This window comes from Rutidosis leptorrhynchoides, unplaced genomic scaffold, assembly GCF_046630445.1.
Source record: "Rutidosis leptorrhynchoides isolate AG116_Rl617_1_P2 unplaced genomic scaffold, CSIRO_AGI_Rlap_v1 contig62, whole genome shotgun sequence".
In the NCBI taxonomy this organism is placed as follows: Eukaryota; Viridiplantae; Streptophyta; class Magnoliopsida; order Asterales; family Asteraceae; genus Rutidosis; species Rutidosis leptorrhynchoides.
The window spans coordinates 74,742-99,290 of NW_027266840.1; the positions used below are offsets into that span (position 1 = coordinate 74,742).

At 32.1% G+C, this 24,549-nt stretch overlaps 2 protein-coding genes across 2 annotated transcripts; one reads left to right on the forward strand and one right to left on the reverse strand.

Annotated features, from left to right (window-relative positions):
• Positions 1-8,436: 8,436 nt before the first annotated feature.
• Positions 8,437-9,228, reverse strand: LOC139884903 (anthranilate synthase beta subunit 1, chloroplastic-like). The gene is given in 4 exon segments (XM_071868869.1): positions 8,437-8,508; positions 8,510-8,922; positions 8,925-9,089; positions 9,216-9,228. Coding segments are annotated over 4 exon segments (663 nt in total).
• Positions 9,229-15,006: 5,778 nt separating this feature from the next.
• LOC139884904 (damage-control phosphatase At2g17340-like) lies at positions 15,007-24,326 on the forward strand. Its single transcript, XM_071868870.1, has 7 exons — positions 15,007-15,180; positions 15,321-15,407; positions 15,678-15,750; positions 23,728-23,807; positions 23,934-24,011; positions 24,104-24,166; positions 24,252-24,326. Exons 1-7 carry the CDS (start codon positions 15,007-15,009, stop codon positions 24,324-24,326), a joined length of 630 nt encoding a protein of 209 aa, XP_071724971.1.
• The last annotated feature ends 223 nt before the right edge of the window (positions 24,327-24,549 follow it).

The following is a 24,549-nucleotide window of genomic DNA, read 5'->3' on the forward strand; positions in this document are numbered from 1 at the left end:
TACTGTTGAATATCTAGGTACACGTTCAAGGTTATAGTCGAGATGGCGGTGGCTGGCTCTGGTAAGGTGTTGGAAAGCGTCGGTAATCCTCGAACGAAGAAGAATTTGGCCGCGCAAGACGCCGCTGAAGGAGCAATCTGGTACCTGAAACATGATGGATATTTTCGGATCAAGAACAAAGATAGAAAGGTCATCAATAAAGCCAATTAGCTCTATCTGTTTCAAAAGCCAGTAATAGTAATCTTATCATCACACTTTATAGTTAGCAAAGTTGCAAGTGGATGGATGTGTTGGCTACTTAGGTTTTGCTCTAAATAGGTAGCTTAATCTTATTAGTGATGAATGGTGCCATATATAAAGGAAAAAAAGGAGTCACAAACTCACAATTTTCTGTACCCAGATTAAAAAAATAGCACGTGGTATTAAAGAAAAGTAATTTACGAAAAACTATGTGGTTGTTTGCAATTATTTTTTTTCTTTCTTTTTCTATTTTTAGGATTCAACAAATCTAGATATATTAATATAAGGTATATATTTATGAAAAAAAACTAAAAAAAATTGTATTAACAAACGGCGAAAATAATCAACAAATATAATTTTTTAAAAATCAACAAACATAATTTTTGTAAAAAGAATTGATAGAATTTTTTTCCCTATACGTATTTATGATCATCTTCTAATTAATAGGAATTTGGGGCTGAAGTTTTATAGTAATGAGTATATATTCTGCTTATCATTTCGTTAGTCATTGTTGTCTATCTTTTTGTATTTTTTTCCGGCATGTATTTTAGTCGTGTCCCATGTTAATGATTTTTGTTGTAATTCGTCCCGATAATAGAGTCGTGAATGATATCTATCTATAATTATTGGAATAGATTGTTTCAGAAATCTCGCTTGGTCACAATTGTTTGAAAACATGATTTGCTTGGAAGTGAAGTTAGGAAGAAAATCAAAGATGAAGTTTAATTTGAAGAAGAAAGAAAATGGAAGGAAACTATCTGTTTTAGCCACTCAAGTTGGGAAATGGTCTATGAAGGTTCTAATGGAGCTAAACAAGGTTTTGGAAGCAAAACTATGCATCACAGCATCAAGCATAATTGATTCAAGATTCTACAGCAAAGTTACAGAGTTGGATGAAACTGCACGCAAGAAAAAGGCGAGGAACCTTGGTGTAATTGGTTCAAAAGTCAGGGAGTCGGGCAGATTTAAGCAAAACAAGCTCGCCGGAGCTACAGTCGACTGAGCTCGTTCAACGGAGCTCGTTCAACATATGGAAATGATCGTGAGAAGGTCTTGTATCCATCCATGACGCTCAATTTTGCTGAAATTCATCAGAACAAAAAGCTCCAATCGATTAGGGTTCTACTGTTCACTTTTAGAAATTTCGGGTATTCTCTAATTTTCACTATATTTGATGAAACTGGTCGATTCCAGGGTCCATTTAGCTTGAAATTGGTGCTCTAAATCCATTGGTTAAGTCAATTTTATCGTTTATCTACTCTAGAATAAAATGGCTACTAAAGTTGTTGATTGTTCATATGTGACTATAAAAAATTAGGGGTTTTCTGTAGAGTGGAGATTTCTTGCCCGTTTTGGTTCAGATGAATCAAAATATGTCTTATGACGTTGTGACGAAGGTGTATGCATGATTTGAACTCAAGGAAATGAAAATGGCCATTAGAGTTATAGCATTTCAGTTCTAGTTTAAACAAGTCAAGAAGTTTTTTCCTGTTTTATTTCAAGTTAAAGAAAAGTAAAAGTGCAGTTTTATTCAGTAGAGTAGAGTAAATTTCTGTAATGGTGGTTATCTATTTTCATGGCTAAATCAAAAGTCAACTGTTAAGGCTTGTTTTGATCTGATCTGCAAATTTTGAATTGGAGGAAGTTTCTACTGCAGTTTTCTACCAATTACCATTTCATCTGAAAAGTGAAAAAGAAGTGGTGGGCAAGGCAAAATATGGGCAGTTTTGCAAATTTGGCAGCTAGCATAGATGTCCCTTACATGCTTTTGCTTTTGCTTTTCTATTTTTTTTTTAGAAAAATAAGAAATACCATCTGTATTTTTTTCTTGAAAGTGAGTAGGGTTTATCGTGCATTATATAAGCACTTTATGAACTCAGAAAACATTGAGCCGAAATACACAATGAAAATCAAAGAAGCTCCCTTTTATCTTGTTTTTGTTTTTATTTCATATCAATAGCATTCTTCTTGATAAAATCAAAATTCTGCTATCACCTAAATTAGTTTTAGGATAAAAAACGCTTACCCCTTTTATTAAATCAGTTTGTTAAGCATTAAATGAAATGAATGAATGTGATTGTTATGATTCCGTTTTAGGGTTTTGAATCCTGCTTTAGGCATTTTTTGATTTTGTGTGATTTTTTGTTGATTTGTGTTAGCTTCTTGCTGTATCAGATTGTATTAGAATATGACTGGTTCTTCCTCTTTGTTAGGGGACCGGTTCTAAGGTTTCTTACAGTGGTATCCAGAGCCTTGGGTTTCGATCTTGGAGCATATTAACGAAGAAAAAAGTGATCAATATTCCAAAAATTCAAAAATTTCGACTTTTTGAAAAAATGTTGAAAAAAAGATTGAACATTTATTTTTCTTTGGCAGTTTAGTTTATTTTGAAGAAGAAATAATAGTGAAGGGCCAAAGATGCCAAAAATTAGTGTAGAGGAAACGAAAATGACTGGTTAGACTTTGATTGATTTTTGAAAAATTTCGTTTGTTTTTGTTTAAATGGAATATTGATCCTTTAAATTAAGGGGGAGCATGAAGCTTCAATCCATCAACGAAGGGGGAGCTGTTGGGTGTTCGTTTCGTGATTGAAGTCATTGAAGAAAAAATCGGACTGAAGGAGGGACTGTTTTGAAGATTGCAGAAAATAGAAGGACCAAACTGCAAAACTACAATTTTGCAGGGACTAAATTGTCAAAAATGTAGAAAAACTACTACAGATCGGGATTAACGACTGAGATTGAGGAAGTGGTGTCCAAGGAACTTATATACATCTATTAATTATAATAAAAATGCTAGAATTATATGATTGGGTATGAAAAAGTGAAAAAGAGTAGAAATTGGCTATAAAAACCTTCCCATTGTTATCGGCAGCTGCAATAGAAAAATCTAGGTTTCAAAGATTCTACACAATGTAGATTTTTTGAGTAAAAACGTTTTTTTTTATGTCGTAGTTATGAATAAATTAGTTTAGTTAGTTTATGTTATGTTTAGTGCTTTTTAATCTAAACTCTCATCTTTTCATCTTTTTTAGTCATATCACAGCATCACAATCTCTCAAAAGCTTCTAAAGCCCATAAATCATTTCGTGTCCAAAACTCTATGTTTTTGGCAATAAAATAGGGACCTAAATGCAACTTTTAAGAGTTTCGGGCATGAACTTCATCTTCTTCATAAAATCAGGGATCAAATGTTAAATTTCGAAAATCTTGCTGCGAAATCTGTTTCTTCCTCTTGTTAGGGGATTTTAGTTTCTAAAGTTTCTTACAATAATACCGACGGTTTTGTCCTAGTTTGAAGGGCTAGGTGAGTTTCATTTGGGATTATCGATAAACTGATATGATTTTACTCGACCATTTTAACTTAATAAAGTGTTCCCTCTATATATAAGAAGTAAAAAATAAAAAAATAGGAATTTGGAGGGCACAACAAATTAGTGTTGCCGCATCCATATATAAAACGAATATCAGAGAACAAGATTCTCAAAGCATACAAGGTGGGTATAACATCTTTTTTAAGAGAAATTTTCGTATGAGTCATACTTAACATCTTAATTTTAAGTATTCAAATTAGAATTCGAGAAATTTTTTGTATGAGTCATACTTTAACACCTTAAGATTACTTAAGTAATCAAAATTATCCATTGATTTATTTAATCATTATTACTACCTCTGTCTATAAATAGATAGATGTATTTTGACTTTTTTAGATTCATTCGTATCAAGATAATAATAATGACTAGATACATAAATTTTTGAATGAATATAAAAAGTTAAAACGACATCTATTCAAAGACGGAGAGAGTATTTAGTATATATTTTTAAGAGATTCAATCACCCAAGAAATGGATAGGAACTAATTAGATTTGGACAAATTATTACTTGATTGAGGGATGATTTTTTAGTCAAAGACGAGAAATACAAATGGCTACTCTCTATATTAGCATGTGCTTGCCTTGTGTGTTTGTCCCTGCGTATCAGAATTCGAAATGTGAGAAATTCCACTTTGACATTGTTTGTGCTTGTGTGTATCATTGCTTCTATATTTTCGAACACTTTGTTCTTTGGAACTCTGCATTTGTCACTCACTACCTTTAAAATCTCGATGAGATCTTTTACAAATTGGCTACTCTGTAGTAGCATATGCATGGTGTTGCTTCCTTTTGCGCTACTATTATATATGATAGAGCTAGATTTCCCTTATCGTACGTGTTAATAATATTATATCTCCTTTCCAAAGGATACGTATTTTTGGGATCGAGGTAATATTTTTGTGCTTGAAAGTTAGGAACACATATTGCTCAAGTTACATGTAGTTTGTTTCATGCTCAAGTCTTCCATTTTTGATATAGTAATGTCAAGGCATGATTAAGGAACCCATTGTTCCATAAACACATCAAATTCATCAGACAAAATATATGAATAAATGACAAAGTTATCTTTATATTTTAATAAGTTCAACGAATGAGTTTGATGAATAGTAAGTTCGTCTGAGGGATGTCTCAGATCAAAGCCATGGCTGACATGAGGTCCGACAGTCAAACATCAAAACGTCCGTTTGTTCCAATATCTGGATGTCAGTCCGTCATTTTAAGTATCGACCTGTTTCTTTTTAGCCCCGGGTTTCCTTCTAGCTAGTTCATTTGGATTCTTTAACTTCGTCCAAGGTAGTTTTCTGATCTACAAGTGAAATACTAGGGGAACATGTATAGTTATTTGGTGATGTTATAAGTGACTTATGATTAACTTGTGAATATTAATCCATAATAAATTGGCATGCTGCTAATCATTCAACTTAATGTAAAATCGCTTGCGTAGATAATCAAAATTAAATTAAATTAAATATAGAATTCAAAAGAGAATGCAAAAGAGGAAAAAAAAGAAAAACCCTCTTTTCACAACACTTACATTATTCAATATCACAAAACAAATCAGAACAATCATATTCGATCATAAGAAATAATGCAACCAACATTCACTCTCTATTATAGATCACTCACGACACACACACATATATAGGCCATTAATAAAAGTTGGACTTTAAAAACTTATGAATTTCCGATGCTACACTCAGGGAGATTCTTTGAGCAGTCTTTGAGTATCGACTTAAGTGAACCCTGGAGGTTCTCAGGGTCGAGTTCAGGTATTGTTTGAAGGATAGGGCAGAAGCAAACGGCAGCCTGGTCGTCAGTGAGATCTTTAATGATTGAGCAGCATTGGGACATGTCGGCCGGTTGAGGGCAAGAATTAATAAGCTTACGGACATCAATAGGGCATATAACTCCTGGTGTAGATGCTGATCTGACCGTGGAAATCATGAAGATAATGTTGAGTGTAAGGAAAAGTGCAATAGATGCTGATGTTTTTGAACCCATCTCGAAACCCTAAAATTAAGGGTAAATAACTAATTAGCCAATTAATAATATACTCACTCAGAAACGGGGAGGGAGGGAGGGAGTGAGAGAGAGTTAATGTTTTTGTTGGAGAATTTCAAGTGATCTAGGGTTAGGTTTTTGATAGACAACATAAGCAAGTAGCGAGCCAATTACTTATGAGAAAATGCATACTTTCATCTCTTACGTTTTATTTGCAACACCTTTTTAGTTTTTCATATTTTTTCGTTAGCCTAAAAACCTCACGGTTTTCGCTAGGGACCAAATTACCCATCCACCTTTAACTTCTCCTACGTGGCACCTATGTAGCATCCCGTGGTGCTCGTTCACGCTTAGTCAGCTAACGAACTATTATATGTGTCACATGTCTCATCCGACTCATAAAAAATTTCGACATGTCAGATGCAAAGTAAGTGATGTGTCAATTTCTTTAATGAGTCAGATGATACGTGTCACAAATATATTGGTCTGTTAGCTGATTAGGCGCCATTAGATACCATATTAATGCATCATATGCAAAGTTAACGATAGAAGAGTATGTATGGTCGCTAACAAAAAACGTAGAACTTTTTAGACTAACAAAAAAATAAAAGAACCGAAAATGTTAAAAGTGCAAACGTGAAGGACGAAAGTATACTTTTTCTCAATTACTTATTATCATAATGCTACGGTCTACGTGTTGCCCACAAGTAAAGTACCTGTGAGAACTAATGAAGCATTTATCTTTAACCAATTTTTCCCATTATGTATGTGAATGACATGTGCAAATTAAATATAAAAACAAAATATTTTGGTTAGGTTCGTAGCACGTCTTTACATATATGTCTACTGCAAAGCACGAAAACATACAAGTTCCAGCTACTTATTTATTTTGGAAAATTGCTGTATAATATGAAAATAATTACATAAAATATTAATTATTCTTCATCCTCGTTGTTGAAATTTACGGATTGAAGAACGAAAATTGAGAGAATAATAATTCAATTGATTCTACATTGAATTACAATAGAGAGAATTGAATTCTCTAACTCAAACAACGCAACAACATACACTATATATTGAAAATTGAGTGTGATGGTGGTGTAAGACACGTCCTACAAGCATGGTGGTGATTGAGAATTCTAGGAAATCAGAGGCATGGTGGAGATGGCGTGTTGGAGAAGAAGAAGCATGGTGATGATGGTGGTGGCGTGAACCGGTTTTGCATCAACAGAGAAAGGCATGGCTTTTGGCTGACGGAAGGAGAAAGGTTGGTGGAAAGGACCCGAGTGGGCCATGAATACAAGTGGGCCAAACGTATTGGAAGCCCACAACCCCAAATTTTAACATCCCCCTCAAGCTGGTACGTAGAGAAATCGGAGAGCCGAGCTTGCATATGATCATGATGAAACCGAAAGAAGAAGCTGACCTAAGCTTGTGAAAGGGCTTCAAACAAACACTCGGGCACTTGCTTCAATTATTGTAGCAGCGGACATGCATCAGGAAGTTGAATCGACAAGGGTGTCATTCTCTGATGATCACATTATCTTGTTTTACTAAACTATCCATTCGATGCTTACCATACTGCTATCAAATAATTACCTTACACATGAGGCGGCAAGATACAATCCAGTGTAGTCGATAGTCACTCAATCAGTCAAGACTTTGCATAAACCTCTATCTCAATCGGTATGGATATGATAAACAATCACAAAGTCTCAGGCATAGATAACCAGCAGAGAAGATGAGGCAGTAGTACTATTATGTGTCCAAGCTGACAGAGACAGAACATACCTCCAAATAGCCAAAACAACCTGCTCAATCAGAATCAGAAGCAGTCAGCGAGCGTCCGTGACGAGGATCAGCAGCATACATGCTCACAGGCCAACAGAAGCAGGCTGAGATCTCGCAGCCACACAGTCGTGAGAGCTACCAGAGTTGCCAATATGGTGCATATCTGCTGAGAGCTTTCTGTTGCCGCATCATCATAGTCATCAATGCTCAGTCCAAGCTTTCAACATCCTGTGGATTCTATTACCGAATGTGTTTGGTTCATCGAGGCTGAATTCAGAAGTGAGAAGAGCAGTCTCGAAGAGAAGCAGCACTAGATCCTTGACAGATTTGTCATTCTTGTCGGCATCAGCCCTCTTTCTCAGCTCGTCCATGATGGCATTTTCCGGGTTGATCTCTATTGTCTTCTTGCTAGACATATATTCAGCAATGCTGCTATCTCTCAGAGCTTAGGCTCTCATGATCCTCTCCATGTTTGTAGTTCAAACATACTCGCTCGTCACCATTGGAACCTCTCTTCTTTAATTCAAACGTTTGCTCTTTGCATGGCTTGTCACTCAGTCCTGTAATCTTGTACTCCTATTTAGTGGGTTTAGCCCTGATCCTCAAATTCTTCAGCACACGTTTTGCCTTTGACCAGTTAAGTGAGAATGGATCTCTTGCCCCTTGGTTAGAAAATCCAACACAGGAAACACTCTCCATACTTCAAACGTACAAGACATCAAAGAGAACCCAAACAGATGGGCAGAGGGAACGCAGCAGTAAACAAACAAGCTAATAACAGCCAAATCTCCACAATAAACAAGCTATGCAATTCGGCTAGACTAATAACAAGATGATCTAACCAAGCAGAAACAGTAACAACAATCTCAAAATTGAAGAGAATAAACCTGGCCGAACTCATTGAAATTGGAGCTCGAGCAAGCCGAGTAGAAACCAACACCGAATTGTCCAATCATGCTGACAGCGGCACCGACAGCCAACTCCTCCATGAATTCTTTGGTTCTAGACCTTCGAAATTGTTGCTTTGAATACTAGAAGATGTAATTCGGCATCATTTTGTTGTGAGAATTCTCGCTTCTTTCTACCATTCTGATAAAGTTTGCGCACGATCATCTTTCCTTCGGTTGTGATTATGCTTTTCGGATGGAATTGGACGCCCTGTAGGTGTTTATACTTTTTGTGACGAGCAGCCATTATCAAGCCATCTTCGATCCATGCAGTGACTTCAAGCTGATCATTAGGGAAGCTGTCTTTCTCGATCACAAGGTTGTGATATCTCCCAGCTGTAAAAGGGTTTGGTAAATCGGCAAACAAGCCATCTTCACCCTTCTCATCGTAGTATACAAGTGAACTTTTACCATGCATTACACCATAAGGAGAACGCACGATTTTTCCTCCAAAAGCCTCACCAATACACTGCAAACCCATACATACGCCAAACAAAGGTATCTCTGGCCCCAATTCCAATACAGTCTGCAGAGATATTCCTGAATTTTGAGGTTCACCAGGCCCTGGGATATAAGCACGCCTCTTGGATTTTTCCTTCTCAGCTCCTCGACGCTCAACTCATCATTTTGGTATACCTCAAAGTTGCACCCAAGCTCTCCAAAATACCGGCAAAGATTATAAGTGAAATTGTCATAATTATCAATGACGATAATGGGTTTGGTGCTTCTTTGAGAATCTAATGAAATGAATTCATCGGTTCAATCACAGCCGCCGTTGATGCTGTCTGGGTTTCTGGGTTTTCACAGAGACTGAGGTTTTTTTTTTTTTGGTTGAAGAAGAGAGGTTGAATGAGACAGAGTACCAATAGCCGCCATTTTACGCGCACACACACACTCAGAGAGATTTGAGAGAGCTGAGCTATGAAAACGAAAAATGAAAGTGAAATCTAACGAAATTGAGGCTCTCTCAACTAAATATTAACATCTGAAGCCATGAATTTCAGATGTGTGAGACGAAGAAGATGAAAAATGATTTGAAAAATAAATTAGGATCAAAAAATTGAACCTAAAGGCTCTGGTACCATGTTGAAATTTACGGATTGAAGAACGAAAATTGAGAGAATAATAATTCAATTGATTCTACATTGAATTACAATAGAGAGAATTGAATTCTCTAACTCAAACAACGCAACAACATACACTATATATTGAAAATTGAGTGTGATGGTGGTGTAAGACACGTCCTACAAGCATGGTGGTGATTGAGATTCCAGAAAATCAGAGGCATGGTGGAGATGGCGTGTTGGAGAAGAAGAAGCATGGTGATGATGGTGGTGGCGTGAACCGGTTTTGCATCAACAGAGAAAGGCATGGCTTTTGGCTGACGGAAGGAGAAAGGTTGGTGGAAAGGACCCGAGTGGGCCATGAATACAAGTGGGCCAAACGTATTGGAAGCCCACAACCTCAGATTTTAACACTCGTAGTGCCAACATGTTGCACATAATATCATAACTAAATCAGATATATTCACATGATGTTGTATACGGTAATGCTCAATTACTAACACTTCACGATCTATATATATCCACGCGATGTAATAGAAGGTGCGAAGATTTTGTATTAGTTTAATTAATACTAATGTGGTTATCCATGCGTTATACCGGCACCGATAACATTAGATTACTATTTGATACATAATTATATCATAGATTGACCAACAACAACAAGCCTCAATTTTTACCGTGTGGAGTCGGCTATATGAATCCTCAACTTTTAAACACAAGGATTATGTGTAGCTCACATACCGTGTTCCGAAACATATATAATACATGTAATATGATATATATATATATATAGGAAATCATCTAATGAACATAAAGACATATATAACTAGCACTAACTTATAATTAAAATATATACTCTATAAATAAACCTAACAATAGACCTATCATCCCTAACTAAATTATCTATAAAGCATTTGCTATATGAATACTACGTCTCCACTCCCCTCTCTCCTCTACTAAGTCTTCTGAAATATTTAATAACTCTAAATCCTTCATAATTATTCTCTCCCATGTGAGTCTATGTCTCCCCTCCCTCTCCTCTCTGTTCTTATATCTTTGTCTCATACTTCCTAATCGGAGCATCTATAGGCTTTCGTCTCATATGCCCGAACCACCTAAGTCTACCCTCTTTTATCTTCTCATCTATAAGTACAACTTTAAGATTGCTCCTAATAATCTCGTTTCGGACATTGACCATAAAAAAATATTATATTATAGATTACAAATTTACAATAACTAATTTACGTTTTCATGAGAAAACAAAAATAATATTGTTATTTCTTGTCATTCGTGTTTTTTAACCGGGCAAACAATAACGCGACTTAAAACTCCTCCAAATTTATAATTATTCTAACTCCTTGAATCTTGAGCATGCATATAATTCTCACATCTCGTCGAAAGTAAACATTGAATTTCTTGTACGTAGAGTTGCATAATGAAAATGTGATAAATATTATTTCGCTTACAAAAAACTCCTTAGTACAATTTGGTCGGAATTTCCCATCAAAAAATTTTTCTGGGTAGAGAGCGGTAAAAATTTGAGTTTAGAACATTCATCAACGTGCACATTATATATGTCTTTTTATGTTTAGGGTATAATCCAAAAAGAACTCATTAATTATTTCATTCCTGTCATATGGCTTATTAGCTTAGCAACCTGAAACTGAATAGCGAACAAATAATTTAATTAATTAAAATATAATTCAATTTTGAATAGTAAATTACTTTTTCATGTTACACTGTTAATTTAACGTCGATCAAAACTAATAATGCTTAATCACAATATACACATAGATAATATGAAAATATGACCATAAAACAGCATATGTTTTTCCCTTTTTCCCTCCACTCAGCTTTCCACTTCCTATCTATCCCCACAAAACTAATAATTTTTTTAGGTCTCTGATATTTTCACTCGATAGCAAAAATTAATCACTCGCTTTAATTGTCAGTCCATAAAATTAATAATTTAATAATAAAAAGAAAAAATAAAAATGATTTATGTGTTAAAATTATGTATGAAAAGCTAAATGATATTTATTCAATTATACAAGTAGTATTTATTTATTTATTTTGTAGCGCGGCGTTTGAGGAATCCGATGAATGAAAAAGATGTGATGCCTCTCGAAGCCTCGTATAAAAGCAAATGTATTGCAACCATATTTTAAGCAATTACTAGTAATAAATGGAAGAATGTATAGTGGTTCACAAAATATATGTCTCTGTCTATGTTTTTATTTATTTTGATTTTTATATTTGTGCGACGTCAATGTGTTTTATACGTATCAAAGTTTTTAAAAATATAAATGTGTGTAATACCGACTATCAAAAAAATGTGTAATACCTAAGTTTTTATTATCCGATGGGTAATGTTATTCCCACTATAAAAATTGTTAAATCCACTAAAAATAAAATTTTATAATGAGATTTTTTATCATTGAAAATATTTATTGACAGAAAAATTCCGTCGTAAGGTTGTTTTTAGTGAATTCAGCAATTTTGTAGTCGGAATAGCAATTGCCATTTTTAAAGAGCTATGTATTCTATTTGGGTTTCTAATTTAAAAATGCGTTGTAATGGTTAAATCTTACTCGCTCCGTATCACAATTCATAATATTTTGTAATTTTAGATTCATTCGGTTATATATATGTAGTCAATAACTTTCACTAAATACATATATATTAAGATGTATTTAAAAATACAAAACATCACGTATTGTGATACGAATGTAGTAATTATAATCTTAATTATACATTGTATTGGTATCATTATAATTGGTAGAACTTTATTTACCATTGTTTTTCCTTTTTATCTTTGCTTCTTTTCATCGTAACTGTTACTCTTTTACTTTTCAATCAAAAAAAAAAGTAACGCAGAGCAACAGTTGAAGAGTTAGCAAGTTGACTGTTAACGTGTGTTAGAGGAGATATATAACGTCAACTTAACGTCCCTAACTCTGTTAACATCGGTGTTAAGCATCACTTTATAAAAATGGCACATGCCAAAACATACATTAGGGATCACAACAGATAAGATATGGATGGAGATCGGTGTATGTAAGTTAATTTTCTCTTTGGAGATATCAGTAATCTTGATTTATCGTTCATTGCGTAGGAAATAGACTAGAAACTACTCCCTCCGTCTATAATTTTTTATATACAATTTATATAAAAAATATGACAATTAATTAAAGACGGAGATGGTAAAAAACTTGATTGTTTTCCGGAAGTCAACTCAAGAGTACGTAAGATATCAAATGTAGCCTGATTAATTAATTCGATTCAAACTAATCCTTCTACCACTTCAGCTCACCAAACCGAAACAATCTCAGTCAAGAGTACTCGTCTGTCACGACTCCATTTGTATTTCAGAAGAATAAAAAAATTATAAATATTGAGGCATACATTAAAATATATATAGTAACATAAATAAATAATTACAAAGTCCAGTATCTCTCTGTCTCGTGCTAAATAAAGTAAACTACCATTCATACCAAAGAAACAAAAGTAAACTACCTTTACAATTTATTTTTATTTTTTTTCAAAACCTTCTCACTACTCGGCTTCGGCTTGTATCAGAAATTATGAAACAGTGAAGTTCCAAAATAATCTTGACGGGAAGTAGAGAGAGATAGAGAAAGGAATGCCACATGTAATGGGTCGATTTTTGGACCTAATTAATTATCTCATAATAAAGTGTGAAGGCATTGAATAATATAACAAAAAACTATAGATATCATTTTGATTTTAATTTAAAATTTGTGAATTTTTTGCAAAAACTAATCTATTATTATCAAGCCTACACATCTATCAGATATTATTATGGCGCCATAAAATTTCAGAATTATTTGGTCGAAAGAGAGGAAACAGCCCGTAATCGCCTCAATTTTTGACCCACTAATTTAAAATAAAATACAAATATCATTGAATAATATAACATAAATTATAAGGATCGTTCTGACTTTAACTTAAAATTACCATTTTTTGTACGTAGTAGGAAAAATATTGGACAATCCCAATTCGAAAGAAAAAAAAATACAATTTTACCGTAATAGCATTTTCAAGACTCAGTTATAAGAAGTTATATAATATTTGTACATAATCGAAAAATATGGGGCGGTTCTTCGAAATATAAATTGAAATATCTTTTGTCCTAATAATCTTCTCACTTGTTTCTATTGGAAATTATGGAGCCATGAGGTATAAATTTAAAAGTAAAATGTAAGTACTATTGAGTAATATAACACAAAATAGAGGGACGAACGACTATAATTTAAAATTTGTACAATTGTCAGGAAAAAAAATCATAAAATGTTTGTACGTAATCGGAAAAATATCGGGTGACCCTCAATCGAAAAATAAAATCGAGATCCACATTTTATGGTCTTATAGACTTTTCACGACTTGACTTGTATAGGGAGTTATGGAGGTTTAAAATTTTGGAATAATTTTGATGGAGAGAGAAAGATAGAAGCCACGTGACACGCATGTCAAGTAGCTGTAGGGACCCATGAAGTTAAATAAAGTTCAAGGGCCATTGAGTACTATCACATCAAACACGAGGGGCATAATTTAAAAACTACACAGTTTTACAAAGAAACCATAAATATTCATAAGCAATCGAAAAAATACCAGACCACGAAAAAAGTGTCACGAATAGTGTTATGTGGTCGCAATCTCCTAGAATGCAAAACTTCACGGAAGTACAATTGGTTTGTTGTAATAATGATATCAAAATATTACCTCTCTATCTCCTTTTGTCTCGATCTAGTTAGTACAAGTCTTGTTACGATTTAATCAATCTTATAATCGATTATCTGAAACTTTCTTTTAAGTTGTACCCACAGTTTTTTGATTGTTGTTTATTATGTTCTTTGATTGTTGTTTATTATGTTCGTGAATGAAGAAATTAGATCAGTTTGGTTTAGTTGCTTGATTCATTTTGATTTTAATTCCGGTTCGTGACATGTGACAAATTAAATCTGAGGTGGAGATGAATAGGCGTATGTTTTCAATTTTTATTTGCCGCGTAGACGACACGTAAGCAAAAAATCAAGTAGACACAAGTTTCTCTAAATCTTTTTTTTTTTCGATACAAAGAGCGATGTGCTTTTTTCGATACAGAAAGCTCATATGCTCATATCACTTTTTATTAGACACATGTCCGTATTACATCCGTTTCACAATACTTGATGTTTTGATTAAAATTATTACATTGAGAATATTTTTGTGAAAAAAAATAAATTCTTAAGCTTCTCCAAATTGAACAAATAATCATGTATAATTCAAGAAATATTTTTTTCGATAAAAATACCTTTATTATATCTAATTAATTAAACAATATCGTTTATTTCTTAAAATCAAAACATCATTCTAAAATATTAATAAGTAAAAATCTTTTGTGTTTTTTCTTTTATAGCTAACTTTTTCATGTCAATGTGCTAACATATTCTATTTCATTATAAGCACGCGCGGGGTTGTGTATGGGATAATTATATATATATATCGAATTATCAACGAACATTTTCTTATCTTCTTCCCTCTCCTCTGAAATAAGCTAACACTTTTAAGCAATCTAACTAATAAAACGATGGAGAGCAACTCAGATATGGTTCCCTGTCCATTGTTATTGACTCCAATCGAGTCAAACTACAAAGCATGCACCATTCCTTACAGAATCCCATCTGACAACCCGAAAAAAGCTACCCCAACTGAGATTTCTTGGATTAATCTCTTCTACAACGCCATTCCTTCATTCAAGTCAGTAACTATAACTTTAAATTTAATTGTTTTTGCACATTAATTAGCTTATATCCGATCTTTTCTATTATGTTAGAGTACATAAGTACTATTATCATTAGAATACGTACACATTTTAACCAGATTCTTTGTATGTCATGACAGGTCATCATCTTCGTTGACAATTCTGGTGCAGATTTGATATTGGGTATATTACCTTTTGCTAGGGAGCTTCTCCGTCGTGGAACTAAGGTATATGCCTTTAACAACATTAATTTCAATGAGAACTAAATCATGAATGGTAATTTTCAAATTTTCATATATATTTTTTCATGTATATACTAGCTACAAACTTGCTCTATTTTTGTACTATTCAAGTTTTAAATTTTGTTCTTAACTCCCTCTTCCGTGCCGACTAAACAACTACTCCCTCCATTCTTAATTATTTGTCATTTTTCCCGTAAAAATATTTGTCCTTAATGGTTTGTGTTGTCAATTTTTCTCCCCCTCTCTTTTCTGCAGGTCATTTTGGCAGCTAATGATTTGCCTTCTATTAATGATATTACATATCCTGAACTGATTGAGGTTATATCAAGAATTAATTACAAATATAAGTAGAAAACATAAAACGTAAACGGAATTATTGATGTCTGCGGACAGTGTAAACAAAAATATGAAGATCGAATTCAGTGAACTCGATCATCGGGAAGAAAGAAGCAAAGTCGAGAACAATATACTCGACTATGCAATTCTTTAATTAAACTCATTAATTAATTGTTTCACCTATTTACAAAAATACTTTTAAGTTTTGACAAAATAATAAAATAGTCCTTTTATTATGAATACTGTTTTACGCGACCAACTTATCGATTTAAGACAAAAAATACTAATAACCAAAGGCATGATAGAAATTTATGAAGACAATATACAATATTTTCAAGAATTAATAAGAGCACATCATAAAATGAAAACAATACATTACGCTAGTTATCTTATACATCAATATGAACATACTAGACAAAAATTAAAAAAGGAGAAAAAATATTTGAGAACTTTAGAAACTTTAAAAGTACAATTAGAAACTACATGATGGCAATAACATCTGATATAGTAAAAATAAAAGAAGATTTAAAAGATATTAAAAATGGATTAAATGAAAAACTAAATAATCTAGAAAATATGATTATAGAAAATAAGAAAACTATTGAAGAATCGTTTTCTATAATAAATGAACATATAAATCAACATAAATCAAAAGACATATATCAAGAAATTAATGACTCAAAAAATTGTCTTAAGAATATTAAAGATCTATTAGAAAATCAGAATGAAAAAATTTTTCAGGAGGAGGGAGATATTATAGAAAAATTAAACGAAGAATTATACAAATTTGAAAAACTAAACTCAGAAAAAGGAAAATCTATAATTCAATACCCAAATATCCAACAAGAAATTATTATTACAAAACCTAAAAGAATAATTACTTTAGAATTACCTCGTAGAATTGTATGATGGAACAAGAAAATATATCCGATCAAATATCAGAAGTTAGGCAACTTCTATCTCAACTAAAAATTATCGAAGAAGAAAAAGAAACTTATGAGCATAAAAATTATAACATAGATGATGATAAAGAAGAAGTAGTATATGGATATGAATCAGAAGATGATTTACCATTTAGAATGAAACTAGAAGAAATTCCGGAATCAACTTCAGGTCACAAAAGAAGAAGAGAATTTTATCATAATGATTATATGAATGAAAAAGGTTATACTAGACAAAATGACAGATGGAAAAAATTTCCTGATGAATATACACCATCAATTAAAACTAATATAGATATCCTAAATTTAGACTGTGTTCAAAATAAAGAAGAAGCTTTGACTCTCTGGATGAATAATACAGGATTATTAATTCAACTAGAAAAAATATTTCAGGATTTTAATCCTAATCTAGTTTGGACTTTTGTTACTTACAAAGTAACAGGATCCGTGAAAAACTATTTACAAACTTTATCACAAGCACAAATAGATATCTTACTAAGAGAAAAAACAACAAACTCAGAAATTTTCTTCACATTAGTAGATACCATAAATAGAGAATTCCTAGGAAAAGATGATGTAGATAAGAAAAAAGCGACTGAAGCCGCTGAAGCAGAAAAAGCTTTATGGCATCTTAATAATATACAAATTTGCAATATATGTGATCTAGAATCTTATACATGTGAATTTCAAAAATACTATTATAAATTACCTACAGAATCTAGAGAAGCACATAAAGAAACATATCTAAATAAATTACCATGGCCATTAAGTAAAACTATAAAAGATATATATATGGCAGAAGTATCAAACAATAGAATAGCTCATACATTAGGAGGAGCTATAGAAATAACTCAAAATTATATAGCTGAACAATGTTTACAACGATCTATAAAAAACCAACTTAAACACCCTATCCGACAACTATGTTGTAAAAATAATCCTAGAGTACCCGGTAATTATGGATGTAATAAAGAAAAAAGAAAAATCATAAAGAAATATAGATGGAGGAAATTCCCGAGAAATAAATATAGAAAATACAACTATAAGAAAAACAACTTTCGAAAAAGAAAGTTTTTCAAAAGAAGATTACCATATAAAAAAGAAAAATATTGCCCTGAAAACAAGAAAACATGTAGATGCTGGCTATGTAATGAAGAAGGTCATTATGCAAATAAATGTCCTAATAAAAAGAAAATTGAAAATAAAGAAAAATTAAAAATATTAAATATAGCAATAGAAAATCATCTAGAACCAATAGAAGATTCAGATTCTGAAATAGAAGAAATATATGAATTGGTATCCGATAGTAGTCAATCTTATGATTCGGAAGAAGATTATTCATCTTCAAATGAATAAACCTAATCCTAATTGTACATTCATAGAAATAAAATATAAAGAAAAGCCTTATGATGCATATATAGATACATGAGCAACTTTGTGTTTTGCTTCAGCAAAAATTCCATTTCAATGGAATAAACTACAAAAACCATTAGTTATATCGATAGCAGACGGTAGTAAACATCTTATATGGAAAGCATCATTTTTTAACAAAATAAAAATAAGAAATTATATATTTATAATACCATCGATATATCAACAAGAATCAGGATTGCCTATAATAATAGGAAATAATTTTCTAAAATTATATCAGCCATTTTGTCAATACTTGCATCATATAGAGCTAACTGCACCATCTTACAAAAATCAGAAAAGTACAGTTATAAAAATACCAATATTAGTAAGGTTAAATAAATTACAAATTACTCAAAAACTTAAAGTTATAAATGAAAGGTTAGGTATACCTATAGAATTACAAAAAGAAGTCGAAAATCTATTAGAAGATGTATGTAGTGATAATCCACTAGATCAAAATAAAAATAATAATCAGGAACTAATAGAAATAAAATTAAGAGATCCTAATCAAGAAGTAAATGTAGAAAATAAAATCCCATATTCAAAAATTGATGTAGAAGAATTTACAAAAGAATGTGCTGAACTTCTAGAAAAAGGAATATTAGAAGAATCAACTAGTAGGCATGCTGCACCCGCATTTTATGTAGAAAATCATAATGAAATAAAACGAGGAAAAAGAAGAATGGTAATTAATTATACAAAAATGAATGAAGCAACAATAGGAGATGCTTATAAATTACCTAGAAAAGATTATATACTTCAAAAGATTAGAGGAAGTCATTGGTTTAGTACTTTAGACGCTAAATCAGGATTTTGGCAATTAAGGTTACATGATAACACCAAACCATTAACAGCTTTTACATGTCCTCCTCATAAACATTACCAATGGACCGTATTACCATTTGGATTAAAATAAGCACCAGGAATTTATCAAAGATTTATGGATAAAAATCTAAAAGGATTAGAAGAATTCTGCTTAGTATATATAGATGATATATTAATTTATACAAATAATTCGTTAGAAGATCACTATAAGAAATTAAAACTAGTCTTAGAAAGAGTCAAAGAAAAAGGTTTAATTCTGAGTAAAAAGAAAGCAATAATCGCTAGAAATGAAATAGATTATTTAGGATTAACTATATCAGGAAATGGAGAATTAAAATTACAAGATAACGTTATTAAAAAACTAAATAGTTTTCCTTCAAAAATAGAAGATAGGAAACAACTACAGAGGTTTTTAGGATCCTTAAATTACATTTCAGATCAAGGATTTTTTAAGTCCTTAGCCAAAGAAAGAAGATTATTACAAAAGAAATTAAGTACAAAGGTCCTATGGACTTGGAGTAATAATGATTCAATACTTATAGACAAGCTGAAAAATGCTTGTAAATATCTTCCGAAACTATACAATCCACAAAGTGATGATTATCTGATTGTGGAGACAGATGCCTCTCAAGAAACTTGGGCTGGCTGTATGAAAGCAAAAATCAATATACAGACTGAAAAGTCAAAAAATATACAAGTCGAAAGACTATGCAAATACATATCAGGAACTTTCTCAGAAACTGAGCAAAGATATCCTATACATGAAAAAGAGACACTTGCTTGTCTTAAAACAATGAGAAAATGGAGGATTGAACTTCTTCCCAAAGAGTTTGAACTTCGTACTGATAGCAAATATCTTACAGGATTTATTCAATACAAAATTCGAAGCAACTTCAATCAAGGAAGACTAATCAGGTGGCAGCTAGAGCTACGACAATTTCCAGCAATAATAAAATACATAAAGTCAGAAAACAACGTCATCGCAGACACCCTAACAAGAGAATGGAAGAAATAATCAAAGGAATGACAGAACAAATAGCTATCAATAGAAAAGAAATTGAAGAAAAACAGAAAGAAATAATAGAAAGACAGAAGAAAATATCTCAACTCGAAGCAGCCATTATTCAACTAGGAGGAAAGATCCAACCATCAGAGCTATGCAGCAAAAACGTGGTGGATCCATTACCATTATCAACATCAACAACAGTAATTGGATCTTCATCTAATTCAAACTCATCGAACAACATTCCCCCAACATTACAGTACGATACTACAAAGTCATCCCAAACGAAATTCTATGCAATATTTAATGGACCCATGAAAGGAGTCTACGATCATTGGCACAAAATTTCTGCCTTTGTTACTGGACAATCCAATATTCAACATAAGTCATTTACAACCAGAGAAGAGGTTCAAAAAGCCTATGAAGAATATCAAATTCAACAAATCCAAACAGAAACTCCCTACTACAAAACCAAACTACTCTCAACACCATCATCCTCGATCAGACATTCAGGAAAAATGACCCCAATAGGTAAAATTCCCAACTCTAGTATTCTTAACATCCCCACTAGAGAAGAAAAATATAAAGCCAAACAACCATCAATTTCATCATTTAATGAGTGTTATTCAATGCTCAGTCACTATTCAGAAAAAGAAATGAGCCAACACTTCTACCCAACAGTCAAACTAGATTCCAGTCCAAAAGCAATATTTCTCCCTGATGCAAACCCTCTAACACTATATAAATTTCTTATTCATGGCTTAATAGATACTATCTATCTAAGGGGCACTAACCTACTTTCAGAATTCCCTATAGGACCAGCCCATGCTATAAGAAACTATATGTCCCGAATAGGAAAAGATAGAGAAATATTTATAAAAATATATAGTTCTCTTCCAGTATTCAACAAAGAAAAAATAATGGTCCCAAGTTATTCAGTCATGGTTCTTGGGATATCAAATAAAAATTATCCACCAAGAGATGGATCGACTGGACGAAAACTATCAGAGATCGAAGTTGAAGAACTCAATGCCAAGTATTTCGCCGGAATACTAAGAAACACCGGGAAAATTGATACTCATGAAAGTATTTTATTAACTACAGGAGTGAGAACATTCTGATATACTCAAAATATAATCAAGAAATAAGTGCTGAAGGATTAAGAGCAGTTCAGATTTTCGAAGGACCATTTTCGGATTTCTCTGGACCACTACAATACCTGCCTTACAGGACAAAAGAAATAATATGCACTCTCCTACACAGCAATAAAGACAACAACTCTACAGATTCTATCTCAATAATAATGGAAGACAACAAAGAGAAAAAAAGACAAAGAAGAAAAGCCAAGAGAATCCAATAAAGATGATGAAATAATTACATCCACTAGCTAAAGCAAGATGTAGACATCTGTGTCTTCTTGTAATAAAACGTAAGCCCTGATGTAAATCTTTAAGGGCATCAATAATGTATCAATAATGTAATATCTAAGGGTATAAAGTGGAATATAGTCCACTTATTATGTGTATAAATATGTACCCTCTGGTTCACTTAGAACTCAGAGTTTATTGAGTGAAATAAAATTCTCCTTTGTTTGTTTGATAACAAACCAACGTTTTGATTTCCCGTTTATAGGAAATCTGTTTTACTATCAAATACTCAAACATCATATAAAAATACTACAATCAAACACCCAAGCATCAAAGCAATCTATCATCAAGGAATCCAAAGATCTTCAGCAAAAACATTAGCAAAGCAGAAGGATTCAGGTATGGATTCACCAACGAATACACTTGATTTACATTTAATAGATTCACCAACTGATACACTTGATTTATCTTTAATTGAAAGTTCCAGTACTACACAATTATTTGTTTTACAAAATGAAATTAATCAAAAAATAACTCAACTAGAAGAAATAATTTCCGATTGCAAACAGAAAGTAGATATAGAAAAAGTTAAAGAAATAGAAATATCATTCAGAAGAATATTACCTTCTGATCTAGCAAAAGAAATAGCAACTAGATATAAGACATATCTATTTTCATTAATCGATAACTCATATAAGAAGATAGAAGAAAATATGGATATATTAACCCATATTGAAATACAATTAGAATATCTATACGAAACTAATATGTATTACGATACTGAAGAATTAGAAGCAAATTGGTCAGACCAATCTATTTAGATTATATTAAGCGTCTGTATTCCTATCTTATTAATAAAAATCTATTTATTTTCTTTCAATTAGCCAATTATTCAAATTCTAATCCGCGATATAAAATTCTGGTATCAGAGCTAGCAAAGAAAACAATGAATTATATTGAAAATATAACACAAGGAATATATCTTATGCACTTAAGAAAAAATAGTCCAGATCTAATTAGTCTAATAAATCATTGCGAAGATAAAATAGCCGAATGTCATAATGATCTTATAATTATCAGAAATTTAGATCCAGAAAATATTGGAATCCTAAATGATGTGCGTCTAGAAATATCTAATAAAATTGATCTTTATTGCATCATTATGGAACAACTTAGACTTTACAATAGGTAAAAATGGAAAAAGAAATAGCTTCTACATCGTCATCAATTAATACTATAGACTACTTAGATCTACAAGAAGAAAAAGGTACCTTCAAAAGAGACATTTTAGTTAACAAAAATATAATCAAAAGAATTAAAAAAGAAGAATTAAATCTAAAAGAAGGACAAGATATAAAAAATTCATTAAGAAATCTTCTAAGTAGGAAAAATATTCTTTACTTTGGAAAAATTACTGCAGAATATCCTATAGAAATTTCAACTACGACTGGAGAAACTAGTATACCTATTATAAGTGGTAGTGAAATTAAAGAAAAAATTAATAAATTAAAAATAAAGCAAGCAGAAAAGATAAAATAGGTTATATTCATATATCAACCCATTCAAATCCTAATAAAATCAACATTCATGGAAGGAATAGATTCACCAATAAGATTAGCAATCTGTGATGATAGAATTCAGGATCCACGAGATAGAATAATAGGAATAGTAAATGGCAATTTAGCATATACAAAATTAAAATTTAATGTATCACTTCAACTAGGAATACCTTTATGCACAGAAAATCTAGATAGGTCATTAATAATAGCATATAAATTTTATAGAGATAATTTAATGGCAAAAGAAGACTATCCATTTACAATAACTTATGAAATAGGATATGCACTATCTAATAGTCACCATAGTATACAATTCAAAGATAAAGATAAAATATATTTAGAAGATCTATTTGGCATAACAGCCAAAGTAGGAACAATAAAAACAACACCAATTAGTTTAGTACCTAGAATAGATAATACGATAATAAAAGAACAAATATTTCGAAGGCCAAGCATGAAATTAATTAGAGATAATATTAATTACATAACAGAAGATGAACCATCGTCTTCTAAAAATAATAACATACAAAATGAATTATCAAAATTAAATAATCATCTACTAACAATAGAATCTAAACTAGAAAAAACTTTGTAAGGACCAAACTATAAATTTAAACAATTTATAAGGATCAAGATATATTAACAAATAAAAACAAAACACAAAAAAAATATATGGGTCCCATGAAAAAGGAAAATCGAATTCTATGTTTTCGATATCCCTATTTTATGTTTACCTTCCGTTTTCAAACCACATGACTGTAGTCCACCCTTATATCAAAGGTATTTAAAAGTAATAAACCTTGAATTGTGGATATACATATATATTCCTATCGGTTGACTCACACGATGTTCCGATTTTCCAGTTGAAGGATGAGAAGGGGCAGCTCATGGGTGTTGATACTTCGAATCTTTTAATTGCTAATTCTGGCATTGATTTACCGGTACGTTAGATAAATATATCTAGGTCTGTTTTAAAATTAACAGGATGATCCATATATATGATTGGATCCGTCGCTGTATATGTGTTTTTTGGTCTCTAATTTTGCTCTTGAACTTCTTAATTATAGGTTATCGATCTAACTCGAGTATCAGAGGAGCTTGCCTACTTGGCAAATGATGCTGACCTTGTTGTCTTGGAAGGGATGGTAATGTTTTCATTAACAACTTAAGAAGCAATCCATATTGATCGTATTGGGTAATCACAGATCAGTAGCTAACTTGTAATTCACATTGGCAGGGTCCTGGAATAGAAACCAACTTGTATGCTCAATTCAAGTGTGATTCTATGAAGATTGGAATGGTAACGTATCGATCTGTTTCATTTCCTTATTTCTTGGTTCCCTATTTCCTGTCAGATTTCTTCCATGGACTTCTTTCTTGTGCAGGTTAAACATCCCGAAGTTGCACAGTTTCTTGGAGGAAGGCTTTACGATTTCGTCTTGAAATACAACGAAGTTTAATTTGGGTCATTAAAAATGATTTCTCAACCCTACTCTAAATCTTGTATCCCTTCTATATATAACTAGTCAGTGGGCCCGTCCGTTGGACGGGAGGGCATTTTCCTTCAAAAACTATTTTAACGGATGCTATATATAATCATCATACCATAACTTATATTTTAGAAGTTCGATAATCATCAAAATATAAATACGAAAACGAATGTTTGAGTAAGACTATCCAGAT

What these genes read in the sequence shown, in the direction of transcription:
- LOC139884904 (XM_071868870.1), top strand. Translation starts at nt 15,007, where the DNA reads ATGGAGAGCAACTCAGATATGGTTCCCTGTCCATTGTTATTGACTCCA. An exon ending in TTCTCCGTCGTGGAACTAAG is followed by an intron (nt 15,408 to 15,677) that starts GTATATGCCTTT and finishes TCTTTTCTGCAG; the next exon opens with GTCATTTTGGCAGCTAATGA. An exon ending in ACTGATTGAGGTTATATCAA is followed by an intron (nt 15,751 to 23,727) that starts GAATTAATTACA and finishes TTCCGATTTTCC; the next exon opens with AGTTGAAGGATGAGAAGGGG.